The following is an 18,994-nucleotide window of genomic DNA, read 5'->3' on the forward strand; positions in this document are numbered from 1 at the left end:
TTAACTGTTGTTGCATATTTCTTTTATAACTGAAAAAGCAGCACAGCAAATTCTCTTCAGTCCAGCACTATGAGGCTTTGGCTTTATTTCTACACCAGCGGGCTCCCCCCTTCGCAGAGCATCTAGATGTACTGCAGGTTTCCATGCACCCTGAAGCGATAAATGCAGGTGTAGTTCGGGTGGCCCCAATTGCTCAGCACTTTCAGTTTCACATAACTCATAGATTCAGACGATTCATTCTGGAAGTAAAGAAAGTAAGCATTTTAATCCTTGCCCTATTGGTGCAGCTGAATGAAATTATCCATCAGTTAAGTTTTCCCTGACATCAAATATAAGACAATCATATAGCCAGACTTCCAGAAACAGACTTCTGTTTTTCTGACTTTTACCCACAAGGTATTGGTGATCTTAAAGACACACAGATCACATGGGTCAAGAGTATTAATTACCCAACTAGTTAACAACTGCATTTATTAGAATTTTGTGGCAATTTCCCGTCATATTCAAGATACCTTCAGTTGGAATGTTTGGATTAAATCTCCTTCAGTGTCATAAAGAAACTGGCCTAGGAAAGTTCCCTGCTCCTCCTTTTCCTCTTTTAGTCCCTTGAGGGGGGGCAGTAAAAAGCATATCATCAGCACTCAAGAAATAGGTTAGATCAGAAAACAAATGCACAGTTTCCAATGACAACTATGCTAGCCAGCAGCCCACATATCGGCCACACTTGCTAGTGCTGATGTGATTTGTAAAGCAGCAACATCTGGAGGGCCAAAAGTTCCCCATAACTGGCACAAACCATTTACAGCATGTTTACTCAGAAGTAAGGCCTACCAACACCCAGGTAAGTAGATCTAGGATTTACTTTTGATACATATGCTTCTGCTGTTAATGGGTTAGCAAGAATGTTCAGGATCCCTGAACTGTAGCTGCATGCACATAAGATGTTCAAAGCATTGGGAAACTATTTCAGCTAATTTCTTTAAGTTATCAATACAATTAAAAATACTACTGTTTAAATGTTATAGAGAAATGTTAAAGAGAAAAAATCCAAGTTGCATGTTATAATAATTTCATAATTTGCTTTGAAAAATACTCATTCCCTAACTCAAATCTGAAAACTGGAATATTACACTTACATAAATGGCAAAGTCTTTGGGAGCACTAGAAATCTCTCCTGTTGGGGAGACCTTCTTAGAAATATGCTCTATTGTAACAGATTTTGGAATAATTTCCTTGGCTAGCCTGACAACAGCTTCACCTTGATTCCCAGGGAAAGACCAGCAGTTTCCAGGGTGGTAATTGGGCTGCAAGAGAGCAGAGAAATTCTGAATGGGTTATATATTATGTGGCTAAGGTTATAATTCAGCCAAAGCAAATGAATTTAAACTGGTCCATGTAGTTAAAATTGACATTACAGGCAATTTACTTCAGGTTACGTTCCAAGCCACTGTGTGTTTAAGTGAAATCATGTATATTTGAAACACCATTGAAAAAGCCAGCAAACAGTCAAAAGTCAGACATGAAGCATCGCTGCCCCAATGCTGTGGAACACTCCTGCAGCAGAAATTCACTGGGCTTCCTTGCATTTAACTTTCAAATGTCTCTTTAATCCCTTTTTTATACCAGCAGGCCTATACAGTTATTTAAATGGTGCTTGAGTCATTCTATATTGCTTCTAAATGGATTTTTATGTTGCTGTACACTACCCCAATGTTCTGCAGTACACGGAACCCCCCATTTACATGCATTCAATATGTGCATGACTTTAAAAATTAAATATCCAGAGAAAACACCCCACCATTAATCTTTTATTTGACTTCATGCTCTGACATTTATCTTATAGCTCCCTTTTTCTTCGCTACTGTCACACTCGTGACTCATTTCTCTGCTTGTCTACAAAATTGCATAGCTCACACTGTACATTCTGTTTTGAACACTAAAAGGCAAGATGAACCCTGAAAAAGTTGTAACTCGAGGCAATTTTCAAATTAATCATTCCTAAATCCCAGAGAATTTACAAAACGCTCCTTAGGATTTTACAAGAGCATTGGCCTGCCAGGCATAAGCAGTGACAAAGGTTTTGGACAGAAGATACTGAAAAGGAATAAAATGGTTACATAAGTGGAAAAAGTAGTGTAGAAAGAAAATATCCAAAATAAGAAAACATGAATACTTTCTTGAAAGTTGATTTCTACCTCAAGAATTACATCTGGAGACCTCACAAAAGGAAGCATAACGAAGGACATCCAGAAGTATTTTCCTCCATCATGGCGGTAGCTTCTAGTAGTTCTGGACTGAACAATGTTGGCACCTAAAATTAAACAGTTGTAGAATAATACTTCTGATATTTCAGGCACACAACAGTAGTATTGCTTATCACAGAAGACTATGCAGAGAGTCTAGGCTCTGCCAAAGTGCATGTGTGTGTTTACTTTTAGCTGTGCGAGTGGCTAATGGAGGCAGTTTGTCCACAAATGCACTTTCTCACAGTCTAGAGAAGGAAAACACTCTCTGGAGATGGGAGACTACTGAAAAGGGCATTTATGCATGGGAGGAATTTTTAAAGGCTATGTCCCCAGTCGGTCTGTTAGTAATGCATAATAATAATAATCAGGAAAATGTCAGCAGGCATTTCCCAATTTAAGGGCAGAATACTGCAGCATCTTACTGGTGGAAACTGCTTACCAGAACTAACATCGTAATGATCACGGTGATATTGACAGACTCCTGTGTTTGAATAACAAAAAATGTCCAAAATACCATGGGCAAGTTTGTTTAACAACTGTTTCTAATACCTGCTGATTTGAGGGCATAGTCAGGCATTTGAACGTCATCTTCATCCAGCTTTTCCATTAGTTTTTTAAGCATCTTTTCAATACTCTGTCAATGGATAAGAGGTATAATTCATTTATCATTACCACAATAGAAAAACTTTAAAGAAACAATGGGCAACCTGAAGAATAATATTAAATTGTGACTGCAGTTTTTCAGAAATCATAAACTATAATTATTCATTGGGGGGCAGGGGCAGGCAACCTGCTCCTTAGAAGGTGCAGATAATAAAGGGTTGTTGTTGGCATTTCTGTTATTATGCCTGACTACAGCATAGGTAGAATGAGGCCGACACTCTTGCCTCCCTCCCTTGGAATGTTGCTTGTTCTTCAGCTTCATGAGATGGAAGCCAAGAAATCACAAGGCAAAAGGTTGTGCGTATGTGCTGCAGTGTGCAATGGAGTGGCATAGTGTTAGCATCCAACTTATGGTAAAGTTGTCAAGTAGGCTGGTCGTTCCTGATTAGAGTAAAATAGATACAAAAGTCTGACAGTTGTTTACAAAACACATTACTTCATCTTACCCATCTTGTAATGCCTTTGCTAGTATATCCTTCCAGTACTTTACTGACAGCATGATGGGCAATGTCCTTCATACCAGATCTCACATCATGAAGCCGCAATTGTAACTTATTCACCTGCTCCTTCAGAGGTGCAATTTCAAGTGCTTTTCTTTCCAAGATGTTATTTGCCTTGCTGGGGGAAAATAATAGAGGAAAGTACCATACAAAGCACTGTACCTTTAGTTGTGCATATATGTTCTGGAGTGTATGTGTCTGAGGCTGCCTTGCTGCAATTCTAAGAATATTGTTACCTGCATTCTTTTATTGCTCTTGCATAAGCAAAGATGCATGTCTGGGACCTAGAAACTAAAGCATTTTAAACTTACTTTGCAGCCAGTGGTCTGTTTCATTGAAAAGGGGCCGAAATGGGGAATCAGCTGCTTCATATAGCTGAATGGAATAAAAAGTTAATATTCCTAGGCTTCATTAATCTAACAATGGGGCTTAATACTCTACTAGTAGTGCTCTCTATGTGCTAGCCCCATGTTTTTAAAACTGGCACCAGCCATTCTTTCGTTGTTAGCCCCCCCCCCATTAAAATATAATTAATATATCCTCTTACCAAGTCCCTTCAGACCTGGGTATGGGGAGTGCAGTTGGCTAAATGGGACACAGCTGTGGGCAGCCTGAGGGCAGTCTCATAATCTTTGTGAGACTTTTGTGGGTGAGCTGTGAGTTTGTTTAGGCCCTGGGTGGGAGCCAGGAGCGAGGGGGAAGGTGTGTCAGATGGACAAGGAAGGAAGGTACAGGCACTTGCCAAATATTTACATAAATTATTTTAAACTTGTTCTTACATTAGGGATCTCAGATCTTGTGTTTCACCCTGTATATATATAAAAAAAAAAGGGGGGGGGGAGAAGCAAGTTTAATTAGAAACAAGCTTCCACCAAAGAGATCATTCCACAAAGACAAGAAAGTAAAATAATGGAAATAAGAGTCTCATGCTTTCTCATTACACCAGTATCCTATGCACATTTGGGTCCCAGCGAATGGTCTTGAAGCAACTAATGCAGTAGCTTTGCTGAGGTTAAGTGAAGTTAAACAATCCTTTGGAGGGGTAAGCAGCTCTAAGTGGAATATAAGCAAACTAACTCTTATTCTGAGTAAACATGTTTAAATTGGATGTTTTAATTACCCCCCCCCCCCATTTTTAAATAATTCAGTCACTGATGCCAAAGACAAAACACCCAGTGGCTTTTGGGTAGGGTCAGATCTAAGTAACCCATGCCAGAAAATCTTGGTGTAGGAAAAAATGCTGGGCCATACTAAACAATATGCTAACTGAATTAATCTAGCTGATCTGGTTTGGCGCTTAGAGCAGTGGTGTGCAGTGAAATTTTTTGTAGGGTCACAGAGGCACCAGCTTGCAAGGGTGATGGGGGGCAACATCGCACGCGTGCCTGAGCCTCGCACCTCCTTCCCTAAGCTGGGCAGAAGCTTCCTGGGCTTTGGGAAGGAGGCGCCAGGCCTCTGACAGGATGCAGAAGGGCTCTTGGACCTCGTTGGAGCATCACGCCTCCCCAGGAGGGCTGTGCTATATCATCCGATACCAGGTTTTAGATCAAATTGTGATAATCGTTTTTTTAAAAAATCTGCTTGCAATTTATTGCATATCATGTTTTTTTGTGGTATTAAAAAATAACAATACTGGAAAAACCAGGAAGCTGATGCTTCTTCCTGTGGATGCTAACTCCACCTCGGTCAGCTCTTCCCTGCCTCCTGCAGCAGCAAGAAATTGCTACGAATAACTGCAGCCGGCTGAGTGAAATATCGCCCAGCAGAGCTTTGAGAACCGGTTAGCTCTCCGCCTCCCTGCCTGGCCATCCAGCCAGCCATCCAGCCAGCCAGCAGCGACTTCTTCCCGCCAGGCTCCTGCTTCAAGGCGCCAGGCTGGGAGTTGGCTTCAAGCCGGCAGCTTCAGACTTTGGGAGCCCCTTTTACTACCCCTTCCTTTGGCATTTGGCCCTCTTCTGCCACCCCCTCCACCTGCCTGTGTGTCCGGGTGTCTGCCCCCCTCCCGATGGCAGGGTGGGGGGCGCAGCCACCAGCCGGGCTAAAAGCACGGCGTTTTTTATTAACCCAGCCAACAGTTCTCACTTCGTTTTCTGTAAGCTGCAGCCACCCCCTTGTTAAAACTGCCCTGCTTGGGGGTGGGATGGTGTCTCCCTGACTCCCCCAGCGATGCTTCTTTCGGAGCCAGGCCGGGGCTGCGCAGAGGCTGCTTGAGCTCAGTCTCTCTCTCCCTTCCTTGCTCTGTTAATGAGCCCCAATTCGCCTTCCCTGCTTCTATCTCTCTCTCTCTCTCTGTGTGTGTGTGTTTTTGGATGTTTCTTCAGAATAAAAGGGGGAAACACCCAGTGTTTGCTGTGTGTGCCTTTCTTTGGGGCAGAAGCAGCCCACGCTGCCAGCCCAAGTTAACTCTGCCAGCATTCAGCTCTCCCCTCCCCTGACGCAAACAGGAGGCAAATATGCTCTTGAGATGCTTGTTGGCTTGCAAGTTGCTTCAGAGTAAAAGGAACCCCCCCACCCCCCCCCCGCTTTGCGTTTGAGCCTCTTCTGGGTGTCTCCCCCCCCCCCTTATGCTGCCCATTTTCTTCTAGATGGCTATGCCAAGAGTGGACACTTACAAATGCCCTCGGATGGGGTGGAAGGCGCATTAGGCATCCTTCCCAATGTTGAAGGAGCTTGCAAAAAAGTTTATGGCTATCCCAAGAACAAGTGTGCAATCTGAAATCTGTTCAGCTTGGCTGGCAATGTTCTTCAAATACAAAGGGCATCACTACTGCCACAGAACACCAAAATGCAAATTTCACTTGCAAAAATCCCACCAAAAATTCATTTAATAATTTTGTTCTATGAAATTTTATTCATGCTTTCCAGTTTGGCCTGGTTTATAAAAGAAATGCAAATTTTCCCGACAATTAGAATATAAATTTTGTTTATATTTTGTTCCGTTAAATTTTATCCATTCCATTCTTTCTATTTTGGCCTCGTTTAGAAAAGAAAATTAACAAACTATCAAATAACTGGTGTTGTGCGATGTATACATTCAACTAAGACTCGATAGTGAATTATATTTGAGTATCTAAAAGTGTGACACTGAATTTGCTTTTTTCTTGTTTAGTAATGTAATTAAATTTTTAGCGAACCTTTGGTATCTATGCTACTAATTACTTCCACAGCTTTAATTTTAGAGAAAATGTACTATTATTGGTACAGTAGTACTATAACATAACAGTTGTAACAATATGTTAAGTAAAATTTTATCAGTTTTAGAGTTAGACCCATAAGTAATAGCAGTTGCCAGGACCATGTTCACCTCTACATAGCTCCAGCCTTATTTTAGATATCGTGATATACTGAAATATCACAATGTTTAACTGTTTATATATCGTAATGTTGAAAACCAGGTATCGCCCAGCCCTACTTCCTACCTAAGCTGGGCAGAAGCTTCCCAGGCTTTGGGAAGGAGGCACAAGGCTTTAATACTTTAATACTCTAATTTACCAGGAACATTTAGTGGACTAGGCTAGTCCCCCTAGTCCATTGACCGCATGCCACTGCCGTGGAGATAGTCCTCATTGCATTCACCCCCTTACTAAGGTAACGTATTTCCTCAAAGTTCAAAATCAGAAGGTTCTGCAGCTGACATATAATTTGCCTTTAGTGCAGGGATCTTGCCAGTACAAACCTGATCACAAAAAAGCTAATGGAAGCATCACTGAATGCTCACAAAGGTAAGGTGCTCTGAGGATGAGACTCCCTAATATTAGCCAAGCTGGAAATCTTTGGTTTTGCCAAAATTAGGGTTGCCACCTTTTTTACTGGCCCTGCTCTTATGCATTTAAACTGACATAAGCTGGTAAGCTGACCCTGGCATGAAGTCAGAAAAAGCTTCACTGCAGTGCTATTTTTTGAAAGAAAGAGGTGCTGGAGCTCACCATGAACTTTCCCCTTGTTCTCTTAGAACAGCAATGGCACCCACCTGAGAGGTGCCAGAGTTGAGCTCTAGTGAGCTCCGGCTGGAAATAAAGCCCTGCTTCACTGGCTCAGGTATGCTAGATGCTTTAGTTGAGATTTCTGCAAAGCAGGGGGTTGGACTTGATAACTTTGGGGTCCCTTCCAACTCTATAGTTTTATGTTCTATGAACAGATGCAGGATTAGAAAAAGGTGTAATCCTACTCCCAACACAAAAGACATCATAAAATATTCCATCTGTGAAACCTTCAAGGACAGCATTTGTTCTGGCTGCAAATTGAAATGAGATAATGCATAAACACAATTTGTGCTCTACAATTTCTCAGATTTTACCTAGGGAGATTGTTGTAACAAAGCAAAACAAAAAATCACCTGGATGAGATCACAAATAGAGAAGTCCCTCCATTCTTCTCCAAAAATCTGAAATTTGTTTCCATCAAATAGTCCCATGTAGGTAGCACCTATTAATAATAGTATTAACAAGATTGATTATTCTCTTCCTTCTCAGCAGATTAAACATGGCAACAATCTCAGTATGTCATCCTACATGGCGGTGATTTTTTTCTAGAAAAATAGGTGCCAGCACTAACCATGAAGTTGTTGCAGTACCTCCTGAAAAAAGCGCTGCTACGTGGGTAGGTTAGCTAACCCATAACATGGCTTTATCTGCTTCTTTTATTTCGCACATTGTGTTCCCAAGTAAAACACTTGGAGCTGGTGCAGGGGTTAAGAATGCAGAAGCCAAGCAAGAACAAAGGCTCTCTCATCAGCACTAGCGGAAACCAGGGTTAAGGTAACTAGACTGAGTACTGGGTCAGGACAGTTCAAATCCCTTTGCGTAGCCAGGGAGCCAAAGGGGGCTCTTAAGCCAGTTGCTATCTGCACATGCTACTCAGGGTAGCCTTGCACCATAACTCAACTTCTTAACAAAAGAAGACTTTTCCTTTCATAATGAATAAGGCCATCATGTCACCCAAATTGTTTTCCACCCAATTCACCATGAGGGAAGGAAATGGCATACACTGAACATCAGGCGGGGCCTCAGGGTGTACCTGACTTACACAGAGCCCTTAAGAAAATCAGAATCCTTGTCTGCCTCCTTCAAACAGGAGTCCCTGAGTAGGAAGGTACCTTGACACTATCAGCAGGTCAGGCAGGGATTGAATCATGCTTGCATACCAGGCAAAAGCCCAGAGTCTTCCAACAGGCATCAATATCACTTAGTGTGTGGAATCACCACCACAGCTTTACACACCTGCACCCTGCTAGAATCTATATGCAGGGCAATCACCTGGGCTCACCTGTCCACCTTCGCTTAAGTGGACAAATGTGCTTCTGCAGAAGCAGCTTCCGGCAGGAAGATGTTCCAGTGGGTTGTGGCTTAGGTTCTCCTCCCACATGGAGCAGCAGGTGAAAACTGGTTTACATCCTGTTCCTGTCAGCTTGTACGCACCCCACCTAGGTCAAACCTAGGATTAGGGGGCAGCTTCTCTCAATCTGCATTTGCACAGTACTCTGGAAAGGTCAGACAGGGCTCCCCATGACAACTCTGCTGTCCTCTACCTGCCGCTAGCAGCTTTGCTCATATCTGGCGGTTACAGGAAGGTCACCTCCCATTCTGGCTGGTCTTAGCAATTTTTAATTTTTTTTAAAAAATTAGCCTGCCTCTAGAAGATGAGTTAATTCATTCATGTATGTGCCATTCTATGCTGACCAGAAAGACACTTCACAGTAACTCCAACTTTCCATTCCCTGCTCTATAAAACATGTTATTAAATCACATGAGTAATAGCTAGTACATAGAAGGAAAGGTAAGCAAAGTCCTCTTTGTGCCCATCAATTTAAGGTTACTATCCTCAGCATGCTGACAAACCTGCAATCCTAAACACACTTCATAGTGAGTAAGCCCCACTGGGAGTTACTTGCGAACAGACGTGCATAGGCTAGTGAAAGGTAAAGGACCCCAGGATGGTTAAGTCCAGTCAAAGGCGACTATGGGGTTGCGGCGCTCATCTCGCTTTCAGGCTGAAGGAGTTGGCGTTTGTCCAGACAGCTTCCCAGGTCATGTGGCCAGCAGGACTAAACCATTTCTGGCCCAATGGAATACTGTGACGGAACCCAGAGCACATGGAAATGCCATTTACCTTCCCGCCGCTGTGATACCTATTTATCTACTTGCACTGGCATGCTTTCGAATTGCTAGGTTGGCAAAAGCTAGGCCAGAGCAACGGGAGCTCACTCCATCGTGGGGATTAGAACCACCAACCTTCCGATCGGCAAGCCCAAGAGGCTCAGTGGTTTAGACCACAGTGCCATCCACGTCCAGCATAGGCTAGTACAGTAAGTTCCACTGAATTATGTGAATCTTATGTCCTTGTAAACATGGCTAGCCATAATGTACACCAGTGCATACTCAGTGTATACTTAGCCCCGTAGGAAGAAGCGCACCAAAAAACAGTAGAAACAGGGTCACCCAAGACACAACTTTCTGAGCAGAGCTCGCCCTGCAAAACAACAAAGAGAATTATTCTAGAATAACATTCTAGTCATATAAAACTTTGAACAAACAGCTAAGTTAGCTACTCCAACTTAGGCACCCCAGAAAGCCCAGACTGTTGGTTCTATTATGGGCTTGATGCTGTTTACTGATTTCAGGTATACTGTACAATAATCTGGTTCTAATTTCAATAAGATGGCTCCTCCGGATTTTTTAAGCATTCACTCCAATTTGCTTGAACAAATCTTACTCATCCTGTCTTTATTAAGCTTTCATTTTGATTTGTTTGCAGGGAAGTTATACAACAATGAACATTCATCCTGATTTTCTGGTGGGGTGCTTTTACATTTCCATTTATCATTTGTTCATTCTACACTTGTCAATGTATTTCCTCACCACTTTCCTGCTTCTTTTTAAAAAAGTGAACATGTGGAGACAGGAGACAGTGCTTTAACTGTTCAAATCTAAATTTCCTGGTATGCACTTTCAATCTCCTGCAAAATAGTGACAGTTTAGAGGCATCTAGCTTGATAGTGAAATAGAGTTAGTGGATGCAACCTGGAGAAGTTCCCTTTACCTTTTAAAGCCTGCCTCCTTCTCAACCCCAATTAAGTGTTAGAAAAGCTCATGGAGAAATTGGCAGAGCACATTTCCCCTGTTTTGAATGAATCCTGTTTCTGCACAAAAGCATTCATTGGCCGGCACAAGTGCATATATCTGGAGCGACTCTCCAAACTAGGGGTGGCTGGCATCGCTTTGCGGTGGTTCCAGTCCTACTTGGGTGGTTGCTCCCAGACGGTGTGACTTGGGGAGTGCTTTTCAGCCCCGTGGAACCTTCAATGAGGGGTCCTGCAGGGCTCACTCCTATCCCCCATGTTGTTTAACTTCTACATGAAACCGCTGGGTGGGGTTATCCGGAGGTTTGGAGTACATTGTCAGCAGTATGCTGATGACACTCAGCTCTGTTTCTCCTTTACATCTGCAGTGGAAGTGCTGGACCAGTGTCTTGCCTCGGTCATGGACTGGATGAGAGCCAACAAAGGGAAGCTCAATCCAGATAAGACAGAGGCACTGTTAGTGGGTGGTTCCCTAGACCAGATGGGTGGGAGATCACTTGCTCTTGATGGGGTTACACTTACTCTGAAGGAGCAGGTTTGTAGCTTGGGGCTCCTCCTGAATCCTTGAGACTCAGGTGGCCTCAGTGGCCCGGAGTGCCTTCCATCAGCTTCGGCTGGTGGCCCAGCTGTGCCCCTATCTGGACAGGGACAGCCTAACTACTGTTGTCTATGTTCTGGTAACCTCTAGGTTAGATTACTGAAATGCGTAGGGCTTCCTCTGAAGATGGTTCGGAAACTTCAGATGGTGCATAAATTCAGCGGCCAGGTTGCTCACCAGAGGAAGACGGTTTGAGCATCTTACACCGATCCTGGTCCAACTGCACCGGCTACCAATTAGTTTCCGGGTCCAATTCAAAGTGCTGGTTTTGACCTATAAACCCTTAAACGGCTCAGGACCACCATACCTCAAGGACCGCCTGCTTCCATATGAACCTACCCGAACCCTGAGATCATCTTCTGAGGCCCTTCTTCATGTGCCTCCTCCACAAGAGGTCCGGAGGGTGGCAACACGAGAACGGGCCTTCTCTGCAGTGGCTCCCCAGTTGTGGAATGCTCTCCCCAGGGAAGTTCACTTGGTGCCTTCATTGTACACCTTGAGGTGCCTGGCAAAAACGTTTCTTTTTAACCAGGCCTTTGGTTGATCTGATTGACATCCGATGCTCTTTTAAATTGTGGTTCTTTTTTGGTGTGTGTGTGTGGGGGGGTGTTATTGGGTTGTTGTTTTTATTTTGATTATATATACTGTGGTTTTTATGTTGCTCTTTTCTGTGAACTGCCATGAGACCTCCTTATATAGGGTAGCATATACGGTAAATTCAATAAATAAGAATAAGCATGCATCATTGTGGATATCTCTGTGCAGGTGGAGGACTCAAACTGAGGAACCAGGTATTGCTTACTCCTTTGTCAGTCCCCCTTTGTACTGGTACATCAGTGCAGTACAATGTATCACCAATATTAATACCTTGCAAAGTACAAAAATGGCACAGCGGCATGGTGCTAACACATGGCAAAATATTTTGCATGCCTCAGAAGGGATTCCACTTGTTACAAAGAACGTGATTTTTCCTTCCAATGCAACAGAAGCCGCAGGGGCCCTAATCTGGATCACGACTGTGGTAAAGGGTTGAAGCCTCTCCTGCTCCTGCAACCCTCCTGATCCTGATAAGCATCTCCAGTAATGTAATGTGGTAATGAAAGGGGTGGGGGAACCACATGATTAACATCACATCAAATTTGACTGTAGGCTGTACCATAATTTGTTACTCCAGTTATTATGTTATGTTACACCTCACAATGTGGGTCCCTAAATATTCCTGGGTGGTCCGCACAATAAGGGATGTGTATTCTTCACTGGGCGATCTCTAGTCATCTCAGGCAGCGGGCGGGAGCACAGGCAGCATCTGCGCTGGCCCAGGTATGAAGGAAGTGGAGTTAGTTTACTAGTGGGTCTTGAAAGGATGAGTAGGTTTACTTGTGGGTCTTGCTTAAAAACATGGGAAAGTACTGTGTTACAGTGCAATTCTAACTATTAGAAATAAGTCGTATTAAATTCAGTGGGGCTTACTCCTGGGAAAATGGGGTTAGGATTGCAGCCTTTTTTCAGTTTGTTATTCAGAAAACATTCCCGCCCCTCATATTTACCTTGATAAAGTGATGCAGACTCTTTTCACTAAGCAAAATGGAGTTATTAGGCTCAGCCCTATCAAATTACAGATGAGTCTAGTGAAACTTTCTGGAAAATACACACAAGAGGACAATTAAACAATGCAACACATCGTTAGAATGACTTTACAAAGCTCATGCTATGCAATTTCATGTTTGCTGTATTGGTTGTATTTATTCAGCAGATGCAGTTAATTTGTTAAGACCATACTTGCTGGCAGTTTTCCAGGAAAATGGGGAGGGGGTATATTGAAATCAATAGGAATTGAATGTGCTTAACTTTCATGAGGTCACACCTTATATTACAGACATACTAGTGAAAATTACTGGAACATAATTTACAATTTGTTTTTTATAAATTGAAAAGATATAGCAAAGCTAACCTATAACGGGAGCCAAGTATGGGAAATGTAATTTTCCCACAGCTGAAGAATCTCTTATTTCTGTGAAATTCTAATTGTATTTATTGTCCTTATCCAAAACAGATCCATTCTTCAGTATGTAACCTCAATGCAATTATTTCAAAAGAAATGTTCTCCATTTTCAATCATGCTTGTATTGACAAGCTGTTTGAACTAATGTTTATTAGCCTCTTTAATCAAGATTTGAAAAACAAAACAAAATCCAAGATTAAACTCTTTAGACACCAGAAAAAAATATGAAAGTTTATGTCAACCAACTCCCCCACAGAAATGCTGCAAACCCACAGCATTATGAAAATAGACAGTAAATTTGGATTAAAAAAGAAAATATGTAATTGTAGTGGCCCAATATGACTTTAGAACAGAGTCACAAAATGAGCTCTTGAGCTTCTAAAAATATTATTTCGAAATAAAAGGATAAGAGCAAAAAGAAACACTGTTTCAAGGGACAAACTACTTTAATTTAGTCAACCTGACCATTTTGAATCATTTTTTTCTTATTATGCTTTGGTATTTTTTGTTTGTTACACAGGACTGAAGGATGTGAAATAGTGAAGGAAATCTTGTCAACATGTTGGTTCAGCATCTGGGTTCACAAACCATAAAAAATGCAAAAGCCCCCTTATAAGTGAGTAATAACTACAATTGAACTTACTCTTGGGTGGGCACGGACACTGAACATTTTTCCCTTTATGAGAGAAGAGAGGGTGGCTGTTGGTGCAGCTGCAAGGTGATTTGTTTCCTTGGGACAAACTACAAAATGAAAAAAGTGTTACAGCTCAAGAAATGCCCAGGTGGATTTGACCAAAAGTCTTGTGTTCCGATGCTTCTGGAAGAACCTAAGCAGGGCATGAAGGTGATGTTCATCCTCAGCATCTGCTGTTCAGAATATACTGCTTCTATACACACAGATTAATTTAGCTGCTATGGCTGGTACATCCCTGAAAGGCTAAGCTTATTCCGTTCTTTTTAAAATCAATTTAATCTACAGGTCACAATTTTTGTCTGTCCTGAACCTGAATGAGCTTCATTGAATGACCCCAGCTTCTAAATTATGAGGAGGTTCTGTTTTATTGGACTAATTTTACCTGTCTTTACCTATGTATTGCTTTTGATATTTCTACATTGTTTCATGGCATCTTGGATGGTAACACAGACATTATAAGAAATATAAATAAATAATTAGAAAGGAAAACAAGTTTTTTATCCACTATCTATAGCAGGGTGGGGCAACCTCTCAGACACAAGAACATGAAAGCCACACACTGAATTCAATTTCCATATTGTAAATTAAAGTGTTTGTGTTATAGTTAATGTTATTTAAAATATTTTATATATATAAGTAAATACATGTAATAGATTTAATATCCTTAAATAACATGACATACAAAGTAATGTCTGTGCCATGCAGTCCCCAGCCCCAAGCTACTACAGCTGGACAGCTATTTGGGAAGAATAGAGAACATTTCACCACATTTGTCATATTGTATGTTTCTTGAACACTGAATTAAATTAGTTAATATTCTGAACCATGCATACCTCTCCAAAAGTTGTTGGGTGTCAGAGTCTGAGGTGTCATTGTTACAGCCATTGTTTGCTTCATTAGAGTCTTCTGTTGGATAGATACTCCCTGAGCTCTTTGGGATTCTGTACATATTTCTATGCGCTTATTCCTTGATGCTAAAATAATATGAATAAGGAAATATATAAAAGAGAACTAAAAAGAATTGCAGCATAAAGGTAAAGGTACCCCTGACTGTTAAGTCCAGTTGTGGACGACTCTGGGGTTGCGGTGCTCATCTCGCTTTACTGGCTGAGAGAGCTGATATTTGTCCGCAGACAGCTTCCGGGTCATGTGGCCGGCATGACTAAGCCACTTCTGGCGAACCAGAGCAGCACACGGAAACACCGTCACAGGGATTTGAACTGCTGACCTTCTGATCGGCAAGCCCTAGGCTCTGTGCTTTAGACCGCAGCACCACCCGAGTCCCTAATTGCAGGGTATACTGACCTAAAATAGCTAACAATGTGCCATTTTAAATGTGGGTGAAATGTTCATAACTGTATATATAAGCCATATGTCTGAAACACCGCAGAAAAGGTCCTGAATAAATTGACCTCAAATACTTCTCTGCAACATCAAAGTGGAAAACCTCCCCATTGTCTCTTTCCTCACAAATCCTGTGTTAAGGGCACATTCAAGATATGAACAGGGTGTGAGCCTATGACCTAGGTTCTAGGGCTTGCCAATCAGAAGGTCGGCGGTTCAAATCCCCGTGACGGGGTGAGCTCCCGTTGTTCGGTCCCTGCTTCTGCCCACCTAGCAGTTCGAAAGCACTTCAAGTGCAAGTTACCTTCCAGGTGGGAAGGTAAACGGCGTTTCCGTGCGCTGCTCTGGTTCGCTAGTCATGCTGGCCACATGACCCGGAAGCTATCTGCGGACAAATGCCGGCTCCCTCGGCCTATAAAGCGAGTTGAGTGCCACAACCCCAGAGTCGTTCGCGACTGGACCTAATGGTCAGGGGTACCTTTACTTTAATAACAAAAGAGTGGCCAAAACCCAGATAATGCAATCAGGTAACTTGCCAGACAGGAGATAAACAACACACTCAGGATTCTGTTTTAGACCACCCCTTCTGTGATTTATGTATGATGTTTCTGGGGGTGGTCTAGAGTTTGAAGGTGGGCAATTTTAAAAGTCTGTAAGGGCTTGCACGCTTATGCTCAAGGTCTCCCCCCCCCCCTCGTGTGTGTGTGGGGAGCACCCTGTTGTAACAGCTTTAATAAAGATCAGGCTTACTAGCTGCTTTGCTTCTCAATATTCTCTGGTTGGCCTCTGTTATGTTCTCCTACCAATAGGGAACCTATAAAGAGGACTCTATATGGGCTCTTGGGTACCCCAAGGGAAAAGGAGGTTTTTTACTTATATCAGTGTGAATGAAAAACATATCAAACATGCCATTACTATTATTGGAGGGGCACTTTCTACTTGAAATTAGACTTGCAAAAAGCATTTCTTCACCTTATGCCGGACCTAAAATTACAACAAAAGTATAATTTCCTGAAACAAGTAATCAAACAAAAGTAAATTTAAAGGAATCCTGTTGAAGTTTTACATATCAAAACTCCTTGAAAAGATTTGTACAGAACCAAGAAGAGGGGTCGCAAAAAGCCTCAAAGAGACCAATAGATATATTTAAGGAAACCAGACTTGGTCTTGGTTGATCTTATGGAAACGCAGCGGCGCCATGCTGTCACGCCGGCCGGCCCACGTGCTCTGGCCCCTGGGCTGGGGCCTGGACAGAGGTGGCCGAGGCCAGGCCCACACAGCAAGCATGTTGTGGGTGCCCCCTGGTGCGGTGCCAGCGCTTTGTCACTCCTATTTCATAGAACAAGCCGAGCTTTCTTGGTGTGAGAGCTTCTCGTGGGGACAAGATTAAGATCGCCTCTCAGCAGTGTGTATATGGGGACACACACGAGTGCTGGCTGTGCACGTGTGAATCCAGGAACACCCTCGTGGTAACGCGTTCCTGTTCGGACAAGCCACCTCAGAGGCTAAGGGAGCTGAGGTGACTTCCATCTGCCTCGGGGCTTCAACTTCTCTCGACTCCAGGGCTTCGCCCTTTTGAAACCCGCTTTGAGGCGGGCGGCTCACCTCGCCGGCTGAGGAAGCCCCCTGCCGCTGGGGTCGCCCTCCGTGGGGCGCAGTGGGGCGCCGGCGAGACCCCCTCGCTCGCTCGCTCGCTCTCTCTCCCGGCCGCCTCGCCTCCCTCCCCCGCTCGGCCTCCCGCTCCCGGGGCGCGCGAAGCCGCCGTTGCCGGGCGACGGGATTGTTTGCGGCCTCCTCCTCCGCCTCTGGGTCGCTCTCGCGGCGGCGGCGCCGGCGGCCTCCCGTCCCACTTCGAACTCGGCGGCGGCGGAGGGTGTCTTCCCCCGGGGCCAGCTCCCTCGGCTTCGCCCGGAACCAGGCGAGAGAGGGCGACCAGGGAGGAAAGAGGAGGCTCTCCCGCCCCGACCGCGCGCTTCGCCTTCGGAGCGGCTCCCCCGGCAGCCTGAACCCAGGCCCGTCGGAGCGGCCGTCGGAGAAGCCTCCCCGGCTGGGTCGGGGGTGGGCGGCGTCTCCCTCGGGAGGGTCAGCGGGGAATCGGGTCGGCGGACCCGGGGATTCAGGAGGGAACTCGAGTCGGGCAGCCCCGGAGTCCGTCTCTGCAGCGACGCTGTGGTGAACGGGGCACTTGGTTCAGGATGCTGCTGCGAGGTGGGCGGGAAAGTTAGCGCAAAGCCTTTCGGAGTCAGAAATGGCGGGGGGGGGGGGGGTCGGCCGGCTTGCCTGGCTTCTTTGGCCGGGATTTGGCCAAAGGCTTCCTTTTGAAAACACCCCTGTTCTCCCCGTTCCGCAGGTATGAGGAATACAAATAAAGAGCCCCGTGGACCCCCAAATCGATACGCACCATGTGGCAAGTACACAGTTTATAAATGTGATATTTCTCATGTAAAGCCTTTCAAAACCGCGCTCTTTTTTATTTTAGTGAAAATAGCTTACATTTGAATTGGATAGGGCGCACAGAGCAAAGTATAATGACTGTGGATCAGTGTCTTCGGCGCAAAATAAAGGCAAGAGGCAGGTGCAGAAAATGGTGGTCCTGACCACAGCACCTGCCAAGGCGGCCCCTGACGACCAGCCAGCCCTCAGCTAGAGGCTCATGAACACCCAACGATTCTGTTTTCTATACGCCAACACTTTTTCAGTCTTAAAATCCAGCTATTACAAGTTCATTTTCTGTTTCACACAATTAAGTCCATAAGAAGTTTCCAATCCTTAATAAACGTCAGTGGTTTTTATTTAATTAATCACATTAACTTTGCCATCTCAGCTAAGTCGAATAATTTTACCAACCATTTCCCCATAGTAGATAGGGCTGTATCTTTCCATCTTTGTGCATATATTTTTTCTCAAACTTTCGTTCGGGACTATATAATACCTTTCTCAGAACTAGATCCTGTGGTGTTTACAGTGTTTAGACATCTTCATTTTGTACAGTAAGCTCACTACTTATGCACATTTAACTCGTGTGCATTCAGCTTTACATGCTTGGCAATTTAAAAATAAAAGGGGAGGCAGGCAACCAGGAGAAAAGCTCCTATTCTCTCTTCCATGCAGGGGTGCCAGCTTGAATAAATACTGGGGGAGCCCAGGTAAGCCACGCCCCACATAAATGTGGTGTGCACACACCATTTGAATGGCAATGCCCATCAACTTTGGGGGGTAGCTGCTCCCTCAAATATTTTATTGGTGGGCCGAAGGGACCTTGACCCCTAGGAGTTGGCTCCTATGCGTGCACACTTCTTGTTGTGTCCAGGAGGGAAAAATTGACCAAGATTCTAGTTTGGAGGAGAAGACTAAAAGAGGACCAACAGAAGCAGTCATGGAGCTGCTTGGAGACAAGAAGAAACAATTTGACTGGTGTGTTTTTGCAGTAAAGGGCAGGAAAAGAAGACCAGAAAATGAGGAACAGTGTAGAGCTAAAGGAGAAAGCCAGGAGGGTTACAGCAGCAGCCAAGCACCTTGCGGGGTTCACAGAAAGAGCTGGGGGGGGGGTATGTGTGGCCATTGGGCTGCAGGTTGGGCTGTCCTGATGTAGAGACATTTCTATCTGACTTGGCATTGAAATGCCCTTGATCTTTCTAACTGATGAACAGTACCAGGAGAGGCAGCCAGGCTTTTAATTGTGTGGGTTCCTGTTATATTAGGCCATTGGTTTTTGTAGTAATGGGGAGTAGAAGTTATATAAATTATTCTTTATAAATGGTTTTTTTAAAAAAAACTGGAATAGTTTTCCCGTTTTTCATTGTTTTTTATAATTATAATTATTACTTAGTGAATATATATACTGCCCTATCTATACCTGGAGGTCTTAG

General features: G+C 43.9%; 2 protein-coding genes across 5 annotated transcripts in view; one reads left to right on the forward strand and one right to left on the reverse strand.

Annotated features, from left to right (window-relative positions):
- Positions 1-16,846, reverse strand: SUN3 (Sad1 and UNC84 domain containing 3). The gene is made up of 13 exons (XM_083407889.1): positions 16,731-16,846; positions 14,615-14,755; positions 13,731-13,828; positions 12,633-12,723; positions 9,822-9,877; positions 7,746-7,834; positions 4,189-4,217; positions 3,356-3,527; positions 2,796-2,880; positions 2,196-2,311; positions 1,137-1,304; positions 513-605; positions 1-239 (listed from the first exon to the last, which is right to left on the reverse strand). Exons 2-13 carry the CDS (start codon positions 14,728-14,730, stop codon positions 123-125), a joined length of 1,230 nt encoding a protein of 409 aa, XP_083264015.1. The 5' UTR covers positions 14,731-14,755; positions 16,731-16,846; the 3' UTR covers positions 1-122.
- The window catches only part of LOC310661583 (uncharacterized protein C7orf57), an 18,646-nt gene continuing 16,054 nt past the window's right edge, over positions 16,403-18,994 (forward strand). For 2 of the 4 annotated variants that reach the window (XM_083407944.1, XM_083407946.1), the window contains exons 1-2: positions 16,403-16,644; positions 17,476-17,532. In XM_083407944.1, the coding sequence (XP_083264070.1) occupies positions 17,478-17,532 (55 nt within the window). In that variant the 5' untranslated portion in view covers positions 16,403-16,644; positions 17,476-17,477. Of the gene's footprint in view, positions 16,645-16,893; positions 17,044-17,475; positions 17,533-18,994 lie in introns of those variants that run through there. The other 2 variants (XM_083407943.1, XM_083407945.1) reach the window with 2 other exon arrangements.

The sequence above is a fragment of the Podarcis tiliguerta genome (genome assembly GCF_965153285.1).
Source record: "Podarcis tiliguerta genome assembly, chromosome: 13".
NCBI classification, from domain to species: Eukaryota; Metazoa; Chordata; class Lepidosauria; order Squamata; family Lacertidae; genus Podarcis; species Podarcis tiliguerta.